Here is a 21,137-nt window from a genome sequence, read left to right as displayed (position 1 = left end):
TGATGCTCATCTGTCCTCTGGGGCCTCATTCCCTGAGCTTCCCAGAGCGGCCTCCTTTGTTTGGCTCAGCTCTGTGTCTTCCTTCCTGAAGCTGTGTCTCCAGTGTGTTAGGCTTCCCCTCTCTTCCCTCAAGTGACCTCAAGGGCCCAGGAGGAAACGCAAGAGGGCAGGAGGGCTCCCTGAGGTGGAGAGCAGACAGAGAGCAGGTTCTCCTTCTGCCCTGTCTTGAAAGATGCCCCCAATTTACACCCACACGGGCGCCAGAGAGGCCAGGTTGGTGAGGAGGGGGAATGGGTGAGGCTCCCATGCAGACACCCAGAGAGGTGAGTCCCTGAGATGGAGAGAAAGGAGTATCCGCGAGCGCACTGCCCTGTGGGAGAGGGAGAATCTCGCTGTTTGCAGAGTCAGCCGTGTGGAAGGCTGCGGCCATCTGTTTTGCGTGTGTACCTACCGAGGCAAGAAGATCGCTTGGGGTCGAGAGTTTGAGACCAGCCTGGGCCACAGAGCAAGACCCTGTCTCTACAAAAATAAAAAAATTTTTTTTGTTTTTGAGACGGGGTCTCACTCTGTCACCCAGGCTGGAGTGCAGTGGCACTATCTCAGCTCACTGCAGGCTCCGCCCCCCGGGGTTCATGCCATTCTCCTGCCTCAGCCTCCCGAGTAGCTGGGACTACAGGCGCCCGCCACCACGCCCGGCTAATTTTTTATATTTTTAGTAGAGATGGGGTTTCACCATGTTAGCCAGGATGGTCTCAATCTCCTGACCTCATGATCCGCCCACCTCGGCCTCCCAAAGTGTTGGGATTACAGGTGTGAGCCACCGCACCCGGCCAAAAATAAAAAATTTTTTAAAGTGACATTTGAGATGTACTTTTAAGTGAAGCTGATGTGTTTGGTGTTATTTTCTTGCAGAAAGTGAGGGGCATTAGTGTAAAGGATTTTGGAAGTGTTTAAAGAAACAAAAGGGAGTGTTGAGACGCCATCCACCCCTGAGAGAAGCTGCGTGGTATTATGGCGGGGGTGGGGCACCAGGATGGGCGGCCCCACTTCTGGCCTCTGACTTCCTGAGCCTCAGGCCCATGTGGGCCCAGGCAGGGCCCGGCAGACCGGGCTGCCCAGCTCCCCTCCACTGTCCCCTCTGCCACCAGATGCCATCCGGCAGAGCAACCAGATGCTGCGGGAGCGCTGCGAGGAGCTTCTGCATTTCCAAGCCAGCCAGAGGGAGGAGAAGGAGTTTCTCATGTGCAAGTTCCAGGAGGCCAGGAAACTGGTGGAGAGACTCAGCCTGGAGAAGCTCGACCTGAAGAGGCAGAAGGAGCAGGCTCTGCGGGAGGTGGAGCACCTGAAGAGATGCCAGCAGGTAGTCGGGGCAGGGCCAGGTTCTGAAAACCCGCGGTGACGCCAGTGTTCCACAAGGGAACCCGTGGTCGGGGGTCCCCCAAAGCGCCCTGGGGCTCAGTGCTGTGCCGGGAGGGCTCGGAACTCAGAAAAGCCGTCACACTCCCAGTTCCGGTTTATTACAAGGAAAGGACACAGGTTACGGTGAGCGAAGGCTCAGGGCGCACAGGGCGGGCTCCAGGAGAGACCAGGCGTGAGCTTCAGTGGCTCCTCGCCCAGGGGAGTTGTGCAGACGGCACCTGTTTCTTTCGGCAACAGTGTGGGACAGCGAGCACGGAGTCCCAACCGGGAAGCTCACCCCAGCCGTGGCGGCCGGGGTTTGCACGGGGGGTGGGCCGCGTAGGCACAGAGCGCCTGCGTGGCCAACTTTGGTCACTCGGCTGTGGCCACCAGAGGTCCAGCTGTGTGGCCCAAGGCTCCCCCCATAAATCGTGTCATTAGCACAGACCGCCTGGTTTCAGGGTCTTTGTGTGTGGGCTTGGCTGATCGCAGGATCCTGGCGATGGTAGTCAGGAAGGGGCTGTGCTCCCTTTGAGGGGCAAGGTGGAGAGAAGTGCCGGAGAGGAGACTTGCTGGCGGGTACCTGGCACTTGCCACAGCCAGGCTCCACTCCCCTGGGGAAAGGCGTGGATGGTGGGCTGTGCACGCCGCTCCACTCAGGGCTTAGAGCACCTGGCTTAAGGCGTTGATTTCCTGTGTGGGAAGTGGATGAGTTATCTACAGCTGCCGTGACCAAGCACCACAGACTGCGGGGCCGAAGCCACGGAAACGCGTGGCCTCCCGCTTCTGGAGGCCTGGAGGCTGAGCTAGCGGTGGTGCCGGCAGGGTGGGCTCCCCGCCAGGGCCGTGAGGGAGCTGCCTTCCAGGCCTCTCCACGGCGCCGGGGGCCGCCGGCTGCACCTCTCCAGCCTCCATCTCCGTCATCCTGTGGCCTTGTCCCCGCGGGCCTCTGTGCCTGTCCTCCTCTTTTGACAAGAACACCGGAGATACACAAAGGTACACAAAAGCGGGCCTTTGTTCAAGCTGGCAAAAGAGATTTTCTTCAGAAACCCCTGCTTGCGGGGGAGAGAGCTGAGCTCCGTTCCCGCCCCAGCAGAGGCGGCCTGGCCTTGCGAAGGGAGAAGGAGGGAGTCGGGAGGGGGCGAGTGCAGGCTCAGGTGAAAGATGACGGGGCAGCCAGCGTCCTTGCCACGAGGCCAGCCGTGGGTGGGAGCTGCCGGTGCTTACCAAGGTTGGGATGCTTCCGTCCCCGTGGAGAGTGGGAGACTGGGCCCCGCGCCTCCTGAGGTTTCCGTTTCCAAGGAGTGGCTGCGGGGCCCTCGGGAAAGCCCCTGGGTTGTGGGTGCTACACAGATGTCTCAAAGGGACAGGGTAAGCCCTTTGTAGTAAATGCTGTAAGAAAGGGAGGTCAGGTGTTGGCCGGAACAGACAGTAAATGCTCTGGGCAGCCCTGAGCGTTTCCAGACGGGAACTCACTCAAAAGGGGGCTGGGGCGTCCCGGGGGCGCGGCCTTAGGCTCCCAGAGGCCCCGTGAGGTGGTGGCCGGGTGTCTTCGGGCAGGGGTTTGAGTGCAGTGTGCCTGCCGAGAGGTTCTGCAGTTCCCAGTGTTTAACGAAATTCAGTGTCCACTCTTGATTTGCACAAACTCTCCCATCCTGGCGGCCCCGGGTGCGGACTGGGGCCTGTGTTTACTTTGCCCTATTCGTGTCTGGCCTCCTTTTGTCCCAAGTCTCAGAGAGACGGAGAGAGATCCCCTGCTGGGGCTGTAGCTGCAAGGCCACCGGGTTCAGCCCTCAAGGCCTGCTTGCCGGGGCAGTGACTAAGCCGTTGACAACCTCAAGGCAGCTTTGTGCTCCTTCGTCTCTTTGGGGATCTCTTTTTGCCCCATCTGTGTGTCACCCTGTGGCAGAGGGTTAAGGTGGGCAGCTGGGGAGGGTTGGGTGGCCCTTGGGCTCATGAGGCCCTAGGGCACCCAGGTTTGGGGGTGCCGAGGGCAGGAAAAAAGGCCTCATGGCGCGCAGGCCTCAGCCGCTTGCGGGTTGCCCCAGGCTTGCGGATGGCAGGAGTGGGCCGCTGGGGAGAAAGCAGTGCTGACAGGAAGTGGCTTTTTATCCTGCAGCAGATGGCTGAGGACAAGGCCTCTGTGAAAGCCCAGGTGACGTCCTTGCTCGGGGAGCTGCAGGAGAGCCAGAGTCGCTTGGAGGCTGCCACTAAGGAATGCCAGGCTCTGGAGGGTCGGTGAGTCGGGGGAGCCGGCTCCGGAGACCGCTTCCAGGGTTTCCAAAAGCAATGAGGTGGGTTTAGGGGCCTCCAGGGTGCTCCTTGATGAGGATAGACCGGGGCAGGCTGCGTAAACACGTCGGGGCAGACGTCGGGAGAGGTCTGGGCCAGGCATCCGGGACCTGGGTCCCAGCCGGCTCTCCGCACTCTGTGACCCTTTGATGGAGTTTGGATTATTTCCTTAGGAGGCATTTTGGGGGCCCCGAGCCCACACCCACAGTGTCTAGTTCTCTGGAAGGACTTCTGGGACCGGCGCACAGTCGCCCTCGTGGCTGAGGTTGATGACAGGGAAAAAGGCACAGGGCAGGAGCCGCCAGGGCAGGAGCCGTGGGGGGAGTTGGAGAAGCCCTGTCCCAGCCTCCCGCCGCCCTGCGAGCGGCACAGTGAGAAGCGCCTCCCACACGGGCCATGTTCCTGCCCAGGGATGCCCGCTAGAGACTCAGCGCCCTGGGTGTTTACTGGGGGCAGGTCCTGTCAGCGCCCTCTGCCAGGCAGGTACCTAAATCCCCGACTCCCAGCAGCAGAGCGGGTGCTCACGTCAACCACGTTCTTCCTACAAATGGCGTAGGTGCAGGGACCGCCCTGACCACTAGAGAAAGTGTCACTGTGGCAAGGGAACTTCACCAGCCAAGGGCCAACCTTGCCAGCCGGTGGCCTCAGGCCTGCTGGTTACTCTCTTTTGCAAAGGGGTCTTGGTTCTTGTGAGTGGGACCATTGGGTCAAAGGGCAGGGAGGTTTCTGTGGTTCTCATTCGGTCCTGCTTCTGCCCTCCAGACAGATGGATCAGCTGCCAGGGGGGCCCCAGCCATCCCAGCACAGTAGGCGGTCAAGGTGCACTTGGGGCAGCCAGCAGGGCAGAGGGGAGGGGAGCTCGACCGAGGCTCTGATGGGCAGAGGGAACCCGTGCAGGGTGTGGGGGCAGTATGCAGGCAGGCGCGGAGGGGAGAGCCAAGCAGCCAGGCCTGCCAGGCAGAGTTGGGGTGACTGGAGAAGGGCCGTGTCTGCCTGTGGCCAGAGGCCACCCAGGACCTGGACAGATGCACCCACCATTGTCCCTGCAGTGAGGCTGTGGAAGGGCTTGGTGTGGTGGGATGAGGCCAGACCCTGGAAACTGGAGGTTAAGGGAGCTGTAGGGGGGCAGGTGTGGGAACTGAGCATCCGAGCAGGTCGTCTGGGACTCCAGCAGAGCTCTGGGCAGCAGCAGGGATGGGGCCGAGGCCCGGTCTGCATTGAGCTCAGTGCTTGCACGCCCAGGTGGGCAGTCTCTCATTTTTGGAACAGCAGTCTCTCCTGACCCCCTCCACTGAGACTGCTTTTGCTGGGGCCCCCAGCAGCCCCCCACGTGGAACTCCACGGGCAGTTCCGAGGGCTCCTCTCACCTGGCCCCAGCACTGCGGGATGCAGGCGACCCCATCCTTTTCTCGGACCACCCCCTTCCCCTGGCTTCCAGGTCTCCTTGCCATCTGTACTTGGTCACCTGCTGGGCCCCTGCATTGAAGCAAACACGTCTTAAGCAAAGCTCCTCACCTGCTGCTCCCACCTGGCCCCCTGCAGTTGTCCTCGTGTCTGTTGACGGTGCCTCCACCCTGCCGCCTGGCATCAGCTCGCAGTCACAGGGTGTTCAGAGCCGACCCCCACCCCCCGCCCACGCCCTGCGCATAGCCCCTCCCGTCCCCCCGTTCGTCCTCCCTGAGTCTGCTCTTTCCCCGTGCCAGGGCCCGGGCGGCCAGCGAGCAGGCGCGGCAGCTGGAGAGTGAGCGCGAGGCGCTGCAGCAGCAGCACAGCGTGCAGGTGGACCAGCTGCGCATGCAGGGCCAGAGCGTGGAGGCCGCGCTCCGCATGGAGCGCCAGGCCGCCTCGGAGGAGAAGTGAGTCAGCGGGGGCGGGGCCGCACCGCAGGGTCTGTGGTGCTACACTTGATCTTAGCCGAAAGGCTGAGAAGTGTCGGGTCCATGGTTGTTTCTGCCTTCTGAGGACTCCTTCAGATTCTGCCTGTGGCTGTGGGCCCATTCTATCCCTTAGCCTTGCTAACGGTAGAGGCGACCATGATGACACCCGGTTTGTCTTTGATACAGTCATGCCATCTGCTCTCCAGACCACGTTTCACTGCGTGTCCACACGTGGCCTTTTTTGTAGTTTTTTTTTTCCTAGCCACTAGGTCATCAGGGGACTTGTCCTTTAAAACCCCTTCTAGGCCAGGTGCTGTGGCTCACGCCTGTAATCCCAACACTTTGGGAGGCCAAAGTGGGTAGATGGCTTAAGCCCGGGAGTTCCAAGACCAGCCTGGGCAACAGAAAGACAACAAAAATACCCCCAAACCCCCCCTTCTACCAGCATCCAATCTGGGACCTCAGGTTCCTGTGCTTGGCGTGCCTTTTCAGTCTCCTTTAATCTAGAACAGTTCCCCTGCCTTTCTGAGCTGTTTGTGAAGTTCACAGTTTTGAACAGTGCAGGGTAGTTCCATTGTATTATTACTATTATTTTCAAGACAGGGTCTTGCTCTACCGTCCAGGCTGGAGTGCAGTGGCATAATCTCGGCTTACTGTACCTTCCGCCTCTTGGTCTCAAGCGATCCTCCCAGGTAGCTGGGACTATAGGCGCAGGCCAGCACACCTGGCTAATTTTTGCGTTTTTGGTAGAGGTGGCGTTTTCCCATGTTGCCCGGGCTGGTCTTGAACTCCTGAGCTCAAGCGATCCTCCTGCCTTGGCTTCTCAAAGTGTTGGGATTATGGGCGTGAGCCACTGCGTCTGGCCGCGATTTTATTATAAACATTAAAAATACTAGCTTTTAGGAAAACGATATTAACTGCCTGGTGACCAGCCCACCAAAGCCTGCTTTAGAGTTGACGGCCTCAGGAGTCCTCACACAGCCTTGGAAGACCCCATTCCAGGCCTGTGATGCGAGGGAGGGAAGGAAGGGGGTAGAGTTGGAAGCAGGCAGCACCGTGGCTGGACTGGCATGAGGTGGTTTCTCCAGCAAAAGCTCCCTTTCCTCAGGAGGAAGCTGGCCCAGTTGCAGGTGGCCTATCACCAGCTCTTCCAAGAATACGACAACCACATCAAGAGCAGCGTGGTGGGCAGTGAGCGGAAGCGAGTGAGTGCGGCCACTGGGGCTCTAGGGCTGGCCTTGCCTCTTCCTCTCCCCGTGGCCCTGAACCTTGAGAATGGGTAGACCTGCCTTAGACTTGGCTTAGACCTGTGTCAGGCTGCAGCTGCGACAGCTCAGGGAAGCTGTGGGGAGATGGCAACCCCAGGATGTTGCTCTCAGGAGTGTCAGCAGGCCATCTTAATGGGGGGCTGGGCCAGAGCCTTGGGGTGCTCCCTCTGTGGGGCTGGGGACATCTTGTCTCCATGGACATTCCCTCTTGCCAGCCATCGCCATCTGGCACCTGGCTCAGCTTCCCCCAAGCCAAGGTAAGCCCGACAGCATTTCCACCCCAGTGTTGGCTGGGAGCCTTTTCCTAGTTTGTCCTCATCAGACCTAACCTGGGTGCAGTTTGCTAGTGATCACATTTTAGCAGGACACCGTCCATCGTAAGTGTACGCAGAGGAGATTTATAAGGACAAAGCCTGAAGCCAGGTCACATGGGGAAGAGTTAGCTACAAAACTGGCCACTTAATCTCTGGAGGGGGGCGTTGGTGGGGTGTGTCTGTGTGTGTCTCAGGGGGCTGGAGATGCCTGCGTGGGAGGAGTGCACCTCTGACCAGGTGGCAGAGTGGAAGGACTGAGGGCTCTCAGCTGAGCTGTGCACATGGCGGGCACGGGACCGGCTCGCTGTGAGTGGGTGTGGCCTGTGTCCTGTGAAGGGTGGGAGGAGGGCTGTGGAGCTGGGGATTCTGGGAAGGGAATGTCGGCCCAGCTGGGAGGTTGTACCAGATGACCTCAGCGGCCTCTTCAGTCCTGAAAAAAACCTCAGCGTCTCCTCTGTCGTTTTGGGCCGTGACAGGACGCAGCCATCTCCCTGTGCACGCTGAGATCCTGCAATGGGCCCTCAAATCAGGGGCTGGCATCACCCAGCCTGGTCAGCCAGGGCCACTCTTTCATCCTTCTCAGTTCTTCTCAGCCAGCCTCGCCCTGGGCTGACGAGGCTCCGTCAGCTCCCCTTGCCCGTCCTTAGGGAATGCAGCTGGAAGATCTCAAACAGCAGCTCCAGCAGGCCGAGGAGGCCCTGGTGGCCAAACAGGAGGTGATCGATAAGCTGAAGGAGGAGGCCGAGCAGCACAAGATTGTGATGGAGACCGTTCCGGTGCTGAAGGCCCAGGTGAGGGCCCTCCTCTCTGACCCACCCTGGCACTGGGACCTGGAGTGTCTCTTTGGCGTCTTTTTTTTTTTTTTTTTTTTTTTGCTTTTGCTTTTTGAGATTGAGTTTTGCTCTTGTTGCCCAGGCTGGAGTGCCACTAGTGGCACGATCTTGGCTCACTGCAACCTCTGCCTCCCGGGTTCAAACAATTCTCTTGCCTCAGCCTCCTGAGTAGCTGGGATTACAGGCGCCTGCCACCATGCCCGTCTAATTTTTGTATTTTTAGTAGAGACAGGGTTTCACCATGTTGGCCCAGCTGGTCTCGAACTTCTGGCCTCAGGTGATCTGCCCACCTCCGTCTCTCAAAGTTCTGGGATTACAGGCGTGAGCCACCGCACCCGGCCTCTTTGGCATCATTTTGTAGTGGCCTTTCGTAAGCTTCTGAGCCACTTGTGCTGCTCCTTAGACCTCTCGGTGAGCTTGGCATTACTCGCCGTTTCCTCTGTTACGAGGAAACATTACTGGTATCTGTTTCCTCTGCGCCGCTGGGGGCTCTGGCAGGACAGCAGTGGGTTCTGCTTTGTTCCTGTGGTGCCTGGCACAGTGCCTGGTGGGTGGCTGGCTTGTGGCGGGCACATCCCTTTCTGTTGGATTTGCCAGGCGGATATCTACAAGGCGGACTTCCAGGCTGAGAGGCAGGCCCGGGAGAAGCTGGCTGAGAAGAAGGAGCTCCTGCAGGAGCAGCTGGAGCAGCTGCAGAGGGAGTACAGCAAACTGAAGGCCAGCTGTCAGGAGTCGGCCAGGTGGGCCTCTGAGAGCGTGCCCGTGTGAGCAGTGGGTGCGACACTGGGGGGTCGCCAGTGGTGACCACAGGAGACGGATGGCTCCTGGTGTTCTGGGTTAGGGCTCACTGTGGTCCCTCTCCTCTCACCTGAGCTTCCAAGAGCTGCTTTGACACTAGTCCAGCCAAGGAGCTTTACAGAAATGCGTGCCTTGACTGGACGGTTTCTGTTTTCAAAGGATCGAGGACATGAGGAAGCGGCATGTCGAGGTCTCCCAGGCCCCCTTGCCCCCCGCCCCTGGTGAGTGAGCGAGAACTGGGCCTGCGGGAGGAGGTGGGTGGGGAGGGCAGGTGCTGCGCCGCGGGAGGTCACAGTTCGACCTTCCTGTTGCTCTCTGGAGACTTGACGGCGGGAGCTCGTGTAGGCCACCCCATCGGTAGCCCACCCCCTTCCCCGAGGCTAAGGGAGGCATGCCGTGGTAGCGGCGGCTCCTGGTCTTACATGAGTGGCCTGTGAGACCAGGCCTGCCATTGACAGTCCTGCCAAGTCTCCATCCCCCTCCATCCTCCCCTTCCCTCTGACTCTTCTCTTTTCCCAGCCTACCTCTCCTCTCCCCTGGCCCTGCCCAGCCAGAGGAGGAGCCCCCCCGAGGAGCCACCTGACTTCTGCTGTCCCAAGTGCCAGTATCAGGCCCCTGATATGGACACCCTGCAGATACATGTCATGGAGTGCATTGAGTAGGGCCGGCCAGTGCAAGGCCACTGCCTGCCGAGGACGTGCCCGGGACCGTGCAGTCTGCGCTTTCCTCTCCCGCCTGCCTAGCCCAGGATGAAGGGCTGGGTGGCCACAACTGGGATGCCACCTGGAGCCCCACCCAGGAGCTGGGCGCGGCGCCTTACGCTTCAGCTGTTGATCCGCTCGTCCCCTCTTTTGGGGTAGATGCGGCCCGGATCAGGCCTGACTCGCTGCTCTTTTTGTTCCCTTCTGTCTGCTCGAACCACTTGCCTCGGGCTAATCCCTCCCTCTTCCTCCACCCGGCACTGGGGAAGTCAAGAATGGGGCCTGGGGCTCTCAGGGAGAACTGCTTCCCCTGGCAGAGCTGGGTGGCAGCTCTTCCTCCCACCGGACACCGACCCGCCCGCCGCTGTGCCCTGGGAGTGCTGCCCTCTTACCATGCACACGGGTGCTCTCCTTTTGGGCTGCATGCTATTCCATTTTGCAGCCAGACCGATGTGTATTTAACCAGTCACTATTGATGGACATTTGGGTTGTTTCCCATCTTTTTGTTACCATAAATAATGGCATAGTAAAAATCCTTGTGCATTAGTCGTGCGTTATCTTTGGCATAGATTCTGAGAAGTGACACCACTGAGCATGGGCGATGGGGTAGATGGTACCTGAGCCCCTTCCTCCTTGGAGCTTGGTTTCCCATCTCTCCCCACCCCCTATTTCCCTAGCCTTGCCAAGGAGGAGGTGGGAAAGCCCGTTTGGGTTTTTGTCATTCGCTAGGCCATGCAGTTCTCTGTTAAGAGTGAGCTTAAACATCTTTCCTGAGGCTTTAAGGACCTTTTTTAGTTCTGCTTCTGAATGGGCTGCTCATATCATATATATATATGTATATGTATAGGTGTGTATATGTATATGTATGTGTGTGTGTGTGTGTGTGTGTGTGTGTGTGTGTGTATGTGTATATATATATATATATTTTTTTTTTTTTTTTGAGACAGAGTTTTGCTCTTCTCGCCCAGACTGGAGTGCAGTGGCGTGATCTCAGCTCACTGCAACCTCTGCCTCCTGGGTTCAAGCGATTCTCCTGCCTCAGCCTCCCTAGTAGCTGGGACTACAGGCGCCTGTCACCACGCTCGGCTAATTTTTGTATTTTTAGTAGAGATGGGGTTTCACCATGTTGGCCAGGCTGGTCTCGAACTCCTGACCTCACGTGATCCACCTGCCTTGGCCTCCCAAAGTGCTGGGATTACAGGTGTGAGCCACTGTACCTGGCCAATTTTTGTATTTTTAGTAGAGATGGGGGTTTCACCACTTTGGCCAGGCTGGTCTCAAACTCCTGACCTCAGGTGATCTGCCTGCCTCAGCCTCCCAAAGTGCTAGGGTTACAGGTGTGAGCCACTGCGCCCCGCTGGGCTGCTCATATCTTTTATCCGTTTTTCTACTGGGTTATCTTTTGTTGCTCAGCTTTTAGAAACTCTTTGTCCATGAGCAGGATTAGGTTTGTGGCTGTGATAGAAATTGCAGATATCTTTTCCTGCTTTGACCTCGCTACTAGTGTTTCTTTGTTTTTTGTTTTGAGATAAGGTCTCTGTCACCCGGGTGGGAGTGTAGTGGCACAATCAGAGCTCACTGCAGCCTTGACCTCCTGAGTTCCAGCAGTCCTCCTGCCTCGGCCTTGCGAGTAGCTGGGATCACAGGCGTGCGCCACCACACCCTGCTAAACTACTGGTGCTTCTCAGCCTCGAAGTTTTTTTTTCTTTATGTAGTCACATTTATCCATTTTTTCCCCCTTTTACTGCTTTGAGTTTGGAGTCGTCATGACCACCTTGTGGTCTGTGGGAAGGATGCTTCACACATGAGCACTTTTCTTTTTCTACCACCGAAGCGTGCTCTTGTCTTCACCAAGAGTGTTGTTGCCCAGTGTGACTGGTGGTGGCTGTTTCATCATATTCCAGAAGTTTGTGATGCCATTTCCCACACTGGCCCCAATTAGGAAGAACAGACGACTCTACTTGTTTTGCAAGATTCTGGAAATTTCCTGGGGTGTCAGAGCCCTGGGCATTAACCCTGCAATTGTAGCAAAGGAAACAAAGTTGGAAGTTGACTCCCCAGCACCCGGGCCTTCCTTCCTGCCCTCCTCCAAGCTGCCCTGGTTGGGAACGGGATATCGTGAATCCACCCTGAGGCTTCCTCACAGGGCTTCCTGCTATTTGACAGTGTGAGGCTGGCTAGAATTGGGATATGAGGCCTTCTAAAAATTAACCTGGCCTGAGGGCTTTCTCAGCATCTGGGGGCGGGGTGTGGGGGCGGGGAGTGACCTTTCCCCTTCTTTAAGCCAGGTGCCCATCAGATTCTACTTGGGAAAATGTGAAAGGCACAGACAGCTTCTCTGCTCACGGGTGCTGCACTTAAATCCTAATCTTGCAATTTTTCTACAAGAGCACTTTACATTTTTTTTTGGAGGGAGGGTGTATGAGTAGACGGTGGCTGCTGTAACAAAGTACTGCACACTTGGGGCTTAAAACAACAGAAACTCCTTCACAGTGTTGGAAGCCACAGTCTGCAATCAAGTTGTCAGCAAGGCTGGTTTCTTTTTTCTTTCTCTTTCTTTCTTTCTTTCTCTTTCTCTTTTCCTTTCTTCCTCTTTCTCTTTCTCTCTTTCTTTCTTGTTGGATACAGTCTTGCTCTGGCACCCAGGCTGGAGTGCAGTGGCGCCATCTCAGTTCACTGCAACTTCCGCCTCCAGGGTTCAAGCAATTCTTGTGCCTCAGCCTCCCGAGTATCTGGGATTACAAGTGCCCGCCACTACGTCCGGCAAGGCTGGTTTCCTCTGCAGGTGCCAAGAGAATCGTTTACAGGCGTCTGTCTTAGCCTCTGCTGGTTGCTTATAGAGCCATCACCCTAGTCTCTGCCTGTGTCATCACACAGTCTCTTCCTCTTCGTCTGTGTCTTCCCTTTTGTCTCATAAAGGACACCAGTCATTGGATGTAGGGCCCACCTGGATAATCCAGAATGATCTCCTCATCTCGGCATTCATTACATCTGCAAAGACCCTTTTCCCAAAGAAGGTCACACCCATAAGATATGCACGTATCTCTTCAGGGCCATCACACAACCCAGTATGGGGACATATTCCAGTGCACACAGATGAGGGCAAATGCAGCAGCAGTGCCTGGGAGCTGGAAAAACACCCCTGCTTGGGCCCCCTGGACCAACTGAGTCAGAATCTTGGTCGAGACCCACCGCCCTGCCCGGAGGTGGGGCTGCCTCCTCCCTCCTCCGGTAGCACAGTGTAGGGTTGACCGTACACCAGACACCAAGGATTTAAAACCATACCATTTGCGCAGAAGTACGGCATTCCAGGGTTTTCCTTTTCGGCTTTACTTAGGTTGAGCTTCCAGAACAACTGGTCGGATTACTCTTGGGAGGGAACCAGCCTGCCTGCCCTATTGGCTGCGGCCCCTTGATCCACAAACGAAGCCCACCCCTGCCGGAGCTTGTGGCGTTCTCTGGTGTTCATGCGCGCTCCCCCTCCTGCCGACCAATGCACAAGAACAGTGCGGGCGACCAGTAAGCACAGTGAGAAAGCATTTCACCCTCATCAGTAACTAAAACAACACCAAGTCTGACAGCAAGCAAAAAGTGATCTGAAAATGGCAACCGATGAAGCCCTAGGTGAGCGCTCTGCTGGCAAGGTGCAGGACAGCGGCCCTTGCAATGCTGCCCTTTCCGAGGGGGCCATTTGCTGGGATGGAGCAAGCCCGTAGGCAGCGTCCTCAGCCCTGGTGCGTAACCCTAAGAGAGAGTCGGGCACTCAACGATGACTCTGGCATTGGGAAGGTGCTTCACTTCATCATTTGTAGCTGCCAAAGGTCGGGGTGAGATAAGAGGCTGCGTATGTAACGATGTGGCCCGGCACAGCTGGCATTTTGAACATCTCCTCACACGCAACATGCCTTGTAGCATGTTGGTGTGAACAGGCCAGGTGACAAACTTATGGATAAAGCGTGACCCCAATAGAGAGGTAAAAGCTCTGAGTGCATACCCTGCTAACCTTTGGACGGACGTGAGTAGCTGGGTGGCCAGTAATGAGAAGTTTTCCTTACATGTTAATACATTTCCTAAATGCCTATCATTTGCACGCATTCCTTTGATACACAGAGAATACGTCTTCCCACACAGTCGCTCGGGTGGTAACGCAGCTTGGTTTTCTTCTGTGCCAGTGGCAGGGAAGAGCCCGCTGTTGACACAGCCTCTCAGCAAGGCACGGGGCAGGGGCTGACTGTGTCTCCTGGGGCTGTCGTGACCAAGCACCACAGACTGCGGGGCCGAAGCCACGGAAACGCGTGGCCTCCCGCTTCTGGAGGCCTGGAGGCTGAGCTAGCGGTGGTGCCGGCAGGGTGGGCTCCCCGCCAGGGCCGTGAGGGAGCTGCCTTCCAGGCCTCTCCACGGCGCCGGGGGCCGCCGGCTGCACCTCTCCAGCCTCCATCTCCGTCATCCTGTGGCCTTGTCCCCGCGGGCCTCTGTGCCTGTCCTCCTCTTTTGACAAGAACACCGGAGATACACAAAGGTACACAAAAGCGGGCCTTTGTTCAAGCTGGCAAAAGAGATTTTCTTCAGAAACCCCTGCTTGCGGGGGAGAGAGCTGAGCTCCGTTCCCGCCCCAGCAGAGGCGGCCTGGCCTTGCGAAGGGAGAAGGAGGGAGTCGGGAGGGGGCGAGTGCAGGCTCAGGTGAAAGATGACGGGGCAGCCAGCGTCCTTGCCACGAGGCCAGCCGTGGGTGGGAGCTGCCGGTGCTTACCAAGGTTGGGATGCTTCCGTCCCCGTGGAGAGTGGGAGACTGGGCCCCGCGCCTCCTGAGGTTTCCGTTTCCAAGGAGTGGCTGCGGGGCCCTCGGGAAAGCCCCTGGGTTGTGGGTGCTACACAGATGTCTCAAAGGGACAGGGTAAGCCCTTTGTAGTAAATGCTGTAAGAAAGGGAGGTCAGGTGTTGGCCGGAACAGACAGTAAATGCTCTGGGCAGCCCTGAGCGTTTCCAGACGGGAACTCACTCAAAAGGGGGCTGGGGCGTCCCGGGGGCGCGGCCTTAGGCTCCCAGAGGCCCCGTGAGGTGGTGGCCGGGTGTCTTCGGGCAGGGGTTTGAGTGCAGTGTGCCTGCCGAGAGGTTCTGCACTTCCTAGCACCATCATTTTCTCCTCCTCAGACCCCTTGGTTCTCCTTCCACGTCCTGGCAGCTGCTTCGCAGGCTCCTTGCTGGTTCCTGTGTCTCCGAGCTGACTCCCGAATTCCCTTCCTCTCCTTGCTCAGACACTCCCCCTTTGTGACCTCGTCCATCTTCAAGGCCTTGATGCTGATGACAGATTTCTGTCTTCCAGTCCTGATCTGTTCCTTCACGAAAATGAGCCCAGTAGCCCGTCCAAGCCAGAAATGGACTTTTAGCCCCCACCCCCTGCCAACTCTGCCCTTTCCCTCATCCCCAGTTGCTTAAGCCAAAACGGATTCCTCTTCCTCTCGTGATCCAAACTCCTGAGTCCCTTCACCTTTTGCCTACACTATCACAGTGACCTCCTTGCTGCTTTCACACTGGAGAGCGTGGGCTCCCTGTGATCTACTCGCCACATGGCAGCCAGTGTCATCTGGTAAACCTTTGCTGAAACCCTGCCATGCCCTTCAGTTGCCCTGGAAACCTGAACTCATCCTCAGCCTGGCTCGCAGAGCCCTCATGCCACTGGGACGTCACGTTATGTCCCTCTCCTGCTGGCCCGCTGCACCCAGCCGCACCACATGCCGGCCGCACCGCACACACGCTGGCCTTTTGGCCCTTCCTCGAACACACGGCGCTTGTCCTTGTTGTCCCCTCATCTTTGCATGGCCGATTTCTTTTTCTCATTCAGCTCTAAGTTTAAACTTTCAACAGTTCTAAGCGTATCACCTTCTTCATCTTAAAGTCCTCATCCTAAATCACACTGCACTGTTTTAACTCCCGGCTTGGCAGTCCAAACGGCCTCATTTATTCTGCTTTGTTTTCTCTCTCCTTCCACCAGAGGGAGAGCAGAGGCCTCCTCCAGCTCAGTCAGGCACCATCCCCCGGAACAGCAGTCTCCAACCTTTTTGGCACCAGGGACTGGTTTTGTGGAAGACGAGTTTTCCACAGACGGGGATGGGGCGTGGGATGACGGTTCGGGGATGAAACTCTTCCACTTCAGATCATCAGGCATTAGTCAGATGCTCCTAAGGAGCACACAACCTAGATCCCTCGCACACACAGTTCACGATAGGGTTTGCGCTCCTGTGAGAGTCTGAGGCCGCTGGCTGATGTGACAGGAGGCAGAGCTCAGGCGGTCATGAGAGCAATGGGGAGCAGCTGTACACACAGATGAAGCTTCGCTCGCGTGCCCACCACTCGCCGCCTGCTCTGTGGCTCAGTTCTTAACAGGCCACAAACCAGTATCGGTCCGTGGCCGGGGGGTTGGGGACCCCTGCCCTAGAACGATGGTCGGCACAGCTACACTCGGTGCACATTTCTTGGTGGCCTGAGCTTGTCTTGAGCTCCATCAGGATTTCTCTGTCAATATTTTTGTAGACCATACCCTGTCACCATAAATGGTGCTTGGTAGAAATGGCTGTATGCATGTGATAGGGATAACACAGAAAACCCATGGTAGAGAGCATGGCGACTAACTTGGAGGGACTTCTTTTTGTCTTTTTTTTTTTTTTTTTTTTTCGTTTTTGCAGAGATGCAGGTATTGTCATGTTGCCTGGGCTAGTCTCAAACTCCTGGGTTCCAGCAATCCTCCCACCTGTGCCTCCCTAAATGTTGGGATTACAGGCATGAGCCGCTGCCTCCCCCCAGCATGGGGGGACTTCTTATAAGCATTTTTATTTATTTATTTGGAATTCGGATGGATAGATCATGTTGGCCTGATAATGTATGTGCAAGAGCACAGACTCTGGGGTCTCATGGACAAGCCCCACTCTGCCCCTTGCTTAATGTCTCTGAGCCTCAGTTTCCTCATCTGTAAAAAGGGCAGAAATGCCATCCGTGTGCAGCAGAGTACCGACGAAAGGATGGATGCAATGCTCTTAACGGCAGTGCCCCACCCAAGGCACAAGGAAAAACCACGAAAGCAATTCCAGTTTACACCACGTCCCAAACTGGATTTTCCATTTGACTATAATTCCTCCCAGTAAGGGCTCAAAACGTTGTCTAAGGAAAGTCGATTGGTTGTTGCCCAGGGCTGGAGGAGTTGGGGGAAAACGGGGAGTGACTGCTGATGGAGACAGGGTTTCCTTTTGGGATGATGAGAATGTCCTGAAGCTGGTCATGCTGATGGTTGCACGTATCTATGAATATACTGAAAACCATCGAATTGTACACTTTAGACATGTGAATTGCATAGCATGTGAATTAAACCTCAAGTCGTTATTTTAAAAATGTTGTCTAAGACACCTGGGCGCCTCCTGTAAGCTCCCATGAAAATGCAAATGAAGACACAGAAGAAGATCAACATTGAACGTTTACATCCTCTCCTAAAGCTATGTTTGACAGGTGACCTTTTTTTCATCCTTCCTTCCTTCCTCTTCCTTATTCCTTCCTTCCTTACTTCACTCCCTCTTCCTTATTCCTTCCTTCCTTCTTTCCCTCTTCCTTATTCCTTCCTTCCTTCTTTCCCTCTTCCTTATTCCTTCCTTCCTTCTTTCCCTCTTCCTTATTCCTTTCTTCGTTCCTTCCTCCCTTCCTTCCTTCCCTCCTTCCTTTTTTCCTTATTCCTTCCTTTCCTCCCTTCCTCCTTCCCTCCCTCCCTTCCTTCCTTCCTTCCTTCTTCCTTATCCCTCCCTCCCTCCCTCTCTCCCTCCTTCCTTCCTTCCTTCCTTACGTTTTTTAACAGTAGAGACAGGGTCTCACTGTGTTGCCCAGGCTGGACTCGAACTCCTGGAAATCAAGTGATCCTCCCACCTGGGCCTCCCCAAATGCTGGGATTACAGGCTTGAGAACTGGCAGGGAGAATGGGCGACTGACTTTGTGTTGTGAAGCAGAGTGACCCTACTCTGTCCTTTCCTCAGAGACCCAGGGTTGGTACCAACCAGGAGACTAGCAGCTGCTCTTCTACTCGGCCCAGGTTGCTTTCTCTATAGTCATTGAGAGGCAAACCCTCAAACAGAAAGTGTGTCAGCGGGGGGCAGGCAGCTGATGGATGTCATTGTACCCTTGGAGGAACAGAACTCAGCGGTCACAGGAAGCGGGGAGATCCAGGGATTCCATCGGTCGCGTTGGTTCCGAGTGTCGCAGGCCTGAGGGGAAGGGGTGAGATTTGCTTTCTCAGTCTAGGAGAGCCAAAGTCGACAAATGTGTGCTATAGCTGGAAATAAGTCTTCTCCCGCACCTAGCGGGCGGTGGTCAGGGTGGTCTGTCTGTCCATCCCCGAAAGCACTGCAAGACCTGCCATCTGTTTCTGGTGATGCTGGGTGGTATTATTGAGACAGATATTTCTGCTGAAAATAACTGCAAATGATAGATGAAACAGTTTGAGACTGTTCAAAACAGCTGAGAACCAACAAGAGAGCAAAACCTGAGAGGAAGTGGGAATCCAAGAAGAAGTACGCCACTGAAGCTGCTTATTTCCCGAGGACGCTGGCCGACCTGGGCAAACTTGGGTTTTGGTTCTGGAGGCCGTCCAGGCAAGGGAGACAGCAGGCAAGGCCCAAAGCCTTTGTGAAGTGTGGGGAGTTGCATAGCAGCCCCCGCTACATTAAGGAAACCCCACCCCAGCTCTGCAGATTGCGGGGAAGCAGGAGATGAAAGGAAAGGGAAAACACCCCTGTGCAAAGTTGTGGCCAAGGGCCAGGTTCTGTGCAGACTTGCAGTCTAGGTTTTCCTGGTGGGGCCGTTCAGTGGCCCTCGAGTCCTAAATTTGGTCTGAGGTGGTCCTGGGCCGACAGTACCCATATTAGTTTTCTAGGGCTGCCGTAAGAAATGGCCACAAACTGGGTGGCCGAAAACAACAGAAACGGATTCTCCCGTGGTTCTGGAAGCTACAAGTCTGGAATCCAGCTGTCAGCAGGGTTGGTTCCTACTGGAGGCTCTGTGGGAGAATCTGTTCCATGCCTCTCTCGTAGCTCCAGGTGGTTTCTGGCAATCCTTGGCACTCTCTGTCTCATAGAGACACCGCTCCAATCTCTGCCTCCTTCTTCGTGGGGTCATCTTCCCAGTGTGTCTGCCTCTCTCTCTTATGAGGACACTAGTCACATTTGATTAGCGCCCACCCCAATCTAGTATGACCTTAACTTGATTACATCGGCAAAGACCCTATTTCCAAATCAGGTCACATTCCCAGGCACCCAGGTGTTAGGACTTGAACATACCTTTTTGGGGGACACAATTCAACCCACAACGGTTACCCCAATGGATGTGTGGATTCGTGGGAGCCTGGGGTTGAGATGCAGTCTCCACAAAAGTTCCTGAGCGAGAGCATGTCCTTTGCAGGAGCGTGGATGGAGCTGGAGGCCATTATCCTTAGCAAACTGACGCAGGAACAGACAACCAAATACCACATGTTCTCACTTATAAGTGGGAGCTAAATGATGAGAACACACGGATACATAGAGGGGAATGAAACACACTGGGGCCTTTTGCAGGGCGGAGGTTGGGAGGAGGGAGAGTATGAGGAAAAATAGCTCATGGGTACTAGGCTTAATACCTAGGTGATAAAATAATCTGTACGACAAACCCCCATGACACAAGTTTACTCATATAACAAACCTGCACATGTACACCTGAGCTCTTAAAATAAAAAGAGCGATGTATTAATATAACAACTTTAGGAGCACTGGGGGAAAAAAAGTTCTTAATGACGCTGAGCAGTGCACATAAAAACTAAGCACACCCAGGGCAGGAAAGAGACCATGAGACTAAGAGTTCAGATGCTGGAGGCTGGGTGCAGTGACTCACACCTGTAATCCCAGCACTTTGGGAGGCCGAGGTGGGCAGATCACAAGGTCAGGAGTTCTAGACCAGCCTGGCCAATATGGTGAAACCCCGTCTCTACTAAAAATACAAAAATTAGCCGGGCGTGGTAGTGGGCGCCTGTACTCCCAGCTACTCGGGAGGCTGAGGCAGGAGAATCACTTGAACCCGGGAGGTGGAGGTTGCAGTGAGCCGAGATGGCACCATTGCACTCCAGCCTGGGCGACAGAGCGAGACTCAAAACAGATGCTGGAGCACCACACAGATGACAGAACAACTGAACTTTAAAAACTTAAAAAAAAAAAAAAAAAAAGAAAGGCTTGTGAATATCCGCAGGGAATAGGGAATATATATATCCAAAAAGTAAAAGCTGTCTAACTTTTTATTTATTTGTTTGTTTGTTTATTTATTTGAGACAGGGTCTCACTCTGTCACCCAGGCTGGAGTGTAGTGGCACGATCACAGCTCATCGCAGCCTCAACCTCCCGGGCTCAAGCGATCCTCCCGCCTCAGCCTATCAAGTAGCCGGGACTACAGGCGCGTGCCATCACGCCCGGCTAATTTTTTATTTTTTCGTGGAGATGGGGTTTCGCTATGTTGTCCAGGCTGCTCTCGAACTCCTGGGCTCAAGCCATCCTCCCACCTTGGCCTGCCAAAGTGCTGGGATTACAGGCGTGATGAACTCAATTTATTTTTCTCTTTCTAAAAAATACCCATTTGCTTTCTCTGTCCCCTGAAAAGCCTTCAAAGCAATGCTAATGCCATTGCAGCTGGCACCAAGACTATGGACTGAAGTGCTCCCTCTGGAGGTAAATCTGAGACATGACCACAGCGTTTGTCAGGAGGACACTGCTGCCAACCAATTTGAGTTGCCATTGGCTACGAATGGAGCATCAGAAGGAATAATGGCCCTTCCTGCCGGCTGCTCTGCTGGTCTTCCTTCCTGCCTCTCTTCCTCGGTCCTGTCCTTCTCCCCCTCTTCTTCCAAAAGCCCCTGGGATTGGGGGCCCACTCAAGGAAAGCGTGGAGGGCAGCTGGGGACCAGTGTGAAGCATGATCCTCCGCTGAGCGCAGCAGTGTCCTGCACAAGGAAGTTTTGTGGAGTAAGGAAGGGAGTCGGCGAGGGTGACTGTGTCCTGGGGAGGGGTCAGGGGTCCAAGAGAGGAACGTGTGCCAAGTTGGGTGGTGACCTGATGGGCTCAGATGATTGATTGGCTTTGCAGTAAATATATGAATGATGTAGAGACCTGGCTTTCTCACCGTTTGGAAAAGGAGTTGCAGATATGAAAAGAGAGAAGGCTTGAATGTGGATTCGATTTGGAGTTGTTGGTGTGAATTCATTGATCTAGTTTGGATGTTTGTCCCCACCCACATCTGATGTTAACTTGTAATCCCCAGGGCTGGAGGTGGGGCCTGGTAGGGGGTGTTTGGGTCATGGGGGTGGATCCCTCATGAATGGCTTGGTGCTGTCTTCGTGATAGTGAGTTCTCGAGAGATCTTGTCATTTTAAAGTGGGTGGCATTCCCCCCACACACACACACACACTCTCTCTCTCTCTCTCTCTCTCTCTCGCTTGCTCCTGCTTTCGCCATGAGATACACAAGCTCTTGCTTTGCCTCCCACCACAAGTAGAAGCTTCCCGAGGCCTCTCTAGAAGCTGGGCAGATGCCAGCACTAGGCGTCCTGCAGAGCCTGCAGAACCAAGAGCCCATTAAACCTCTTTTCTGTATAAATTACCCAGTCT

At 55.5% G+C, this 21,137-nt stretch overlaps 1 protein-coding gene across 2 annotated transcripts; it reads left to right on the top strand.

The window, feature by feature from the left end:
* Nucleotides 1–761: 761 nt before the first annotated feature.
* LOC117977645 (NF-kappa-B essential modulator-like) lies at nucleotides 762–10,014 on the top strand. 2 transcript variants are annotated; one of them, XM_034950017.3, is made up of 8 exons: nucleotides 762–1,360; nucleotides 3,518–3,636; nucleotides 5,394–5,546; nucleotides 6,676–6,772; nucleotides 7,797–7,940; nucleotides 8,580–8,722; nucleotides 8,940–9,001; nucleotides 9,300–10,014. In XM_034950017.3, exons 1-8 carry the CDS (start codon nucleotides 1,172–1,174, stop codon nucleotides 9,440–9,442), a joined length of 1,050 nt encoding a protein of 349 aa, XP_034805908.3. In that variant the 5' UTR covers nucleotides 762–1,171; the 3' UTR covers nucleotides 9,443–10,014. The 2 variants fall into 2 exon arrangements, with proteins under 2 accessions (XP_034805908.3, XP_063457820.1); XM_063601750.1 differs by having other exon boundaries at nucleotides 837–1,360; nucleotides 3,521–3,636.
* Nucleotides 10,015–21,137: the final 11,123 nt, after the last annotated feature.

The sequence above is a fragment of the Pan paniscus genome, chromosome X, assembly GCF_029289425.2.
Source record: "Pan paniscus chromosome X, NHGRI_mPanPan1-v2.0_pri, whole genome shotgun sequence".
In the NCBI taxonomy this organism is placed as follows: domain Eukaryota; kingdom Metazoa; phylum Chordata; class Mammalia; order Primates; family Hominidae; genus Pan; species Pan paniscus.
Note: the sequence above shows the minus strand (reverse complement) of the source record. Positions and strands in the feature narration are given on the sequence as shown.

Bases quoted from the DNA above. Each gene is read 5' to 3' on its own strand.
- LOC117977645 (XM_034950017.3), top strand. From the start codon at position 1,172: ATGCTGCGGGAGCGCTGCGAGGAGCTTCTGCATTTCCAAGCCAGCCAG. The intron at 7,941-8,579 runs GTGAGGGCCCTC...TGGATTTGCCAG, and splicing joins TTCCGGTGCTGAAGGCCCAG to GCGGATATCTACAAGGCGGA. The intron at 9,002-9,299 runs GTGAGTGAGCGA...CTCTTTTCCCAG, and splicing joins CCCCTTGCCCCCCGCCCCTG to CCTACCTCTCCTCTCCCCTG.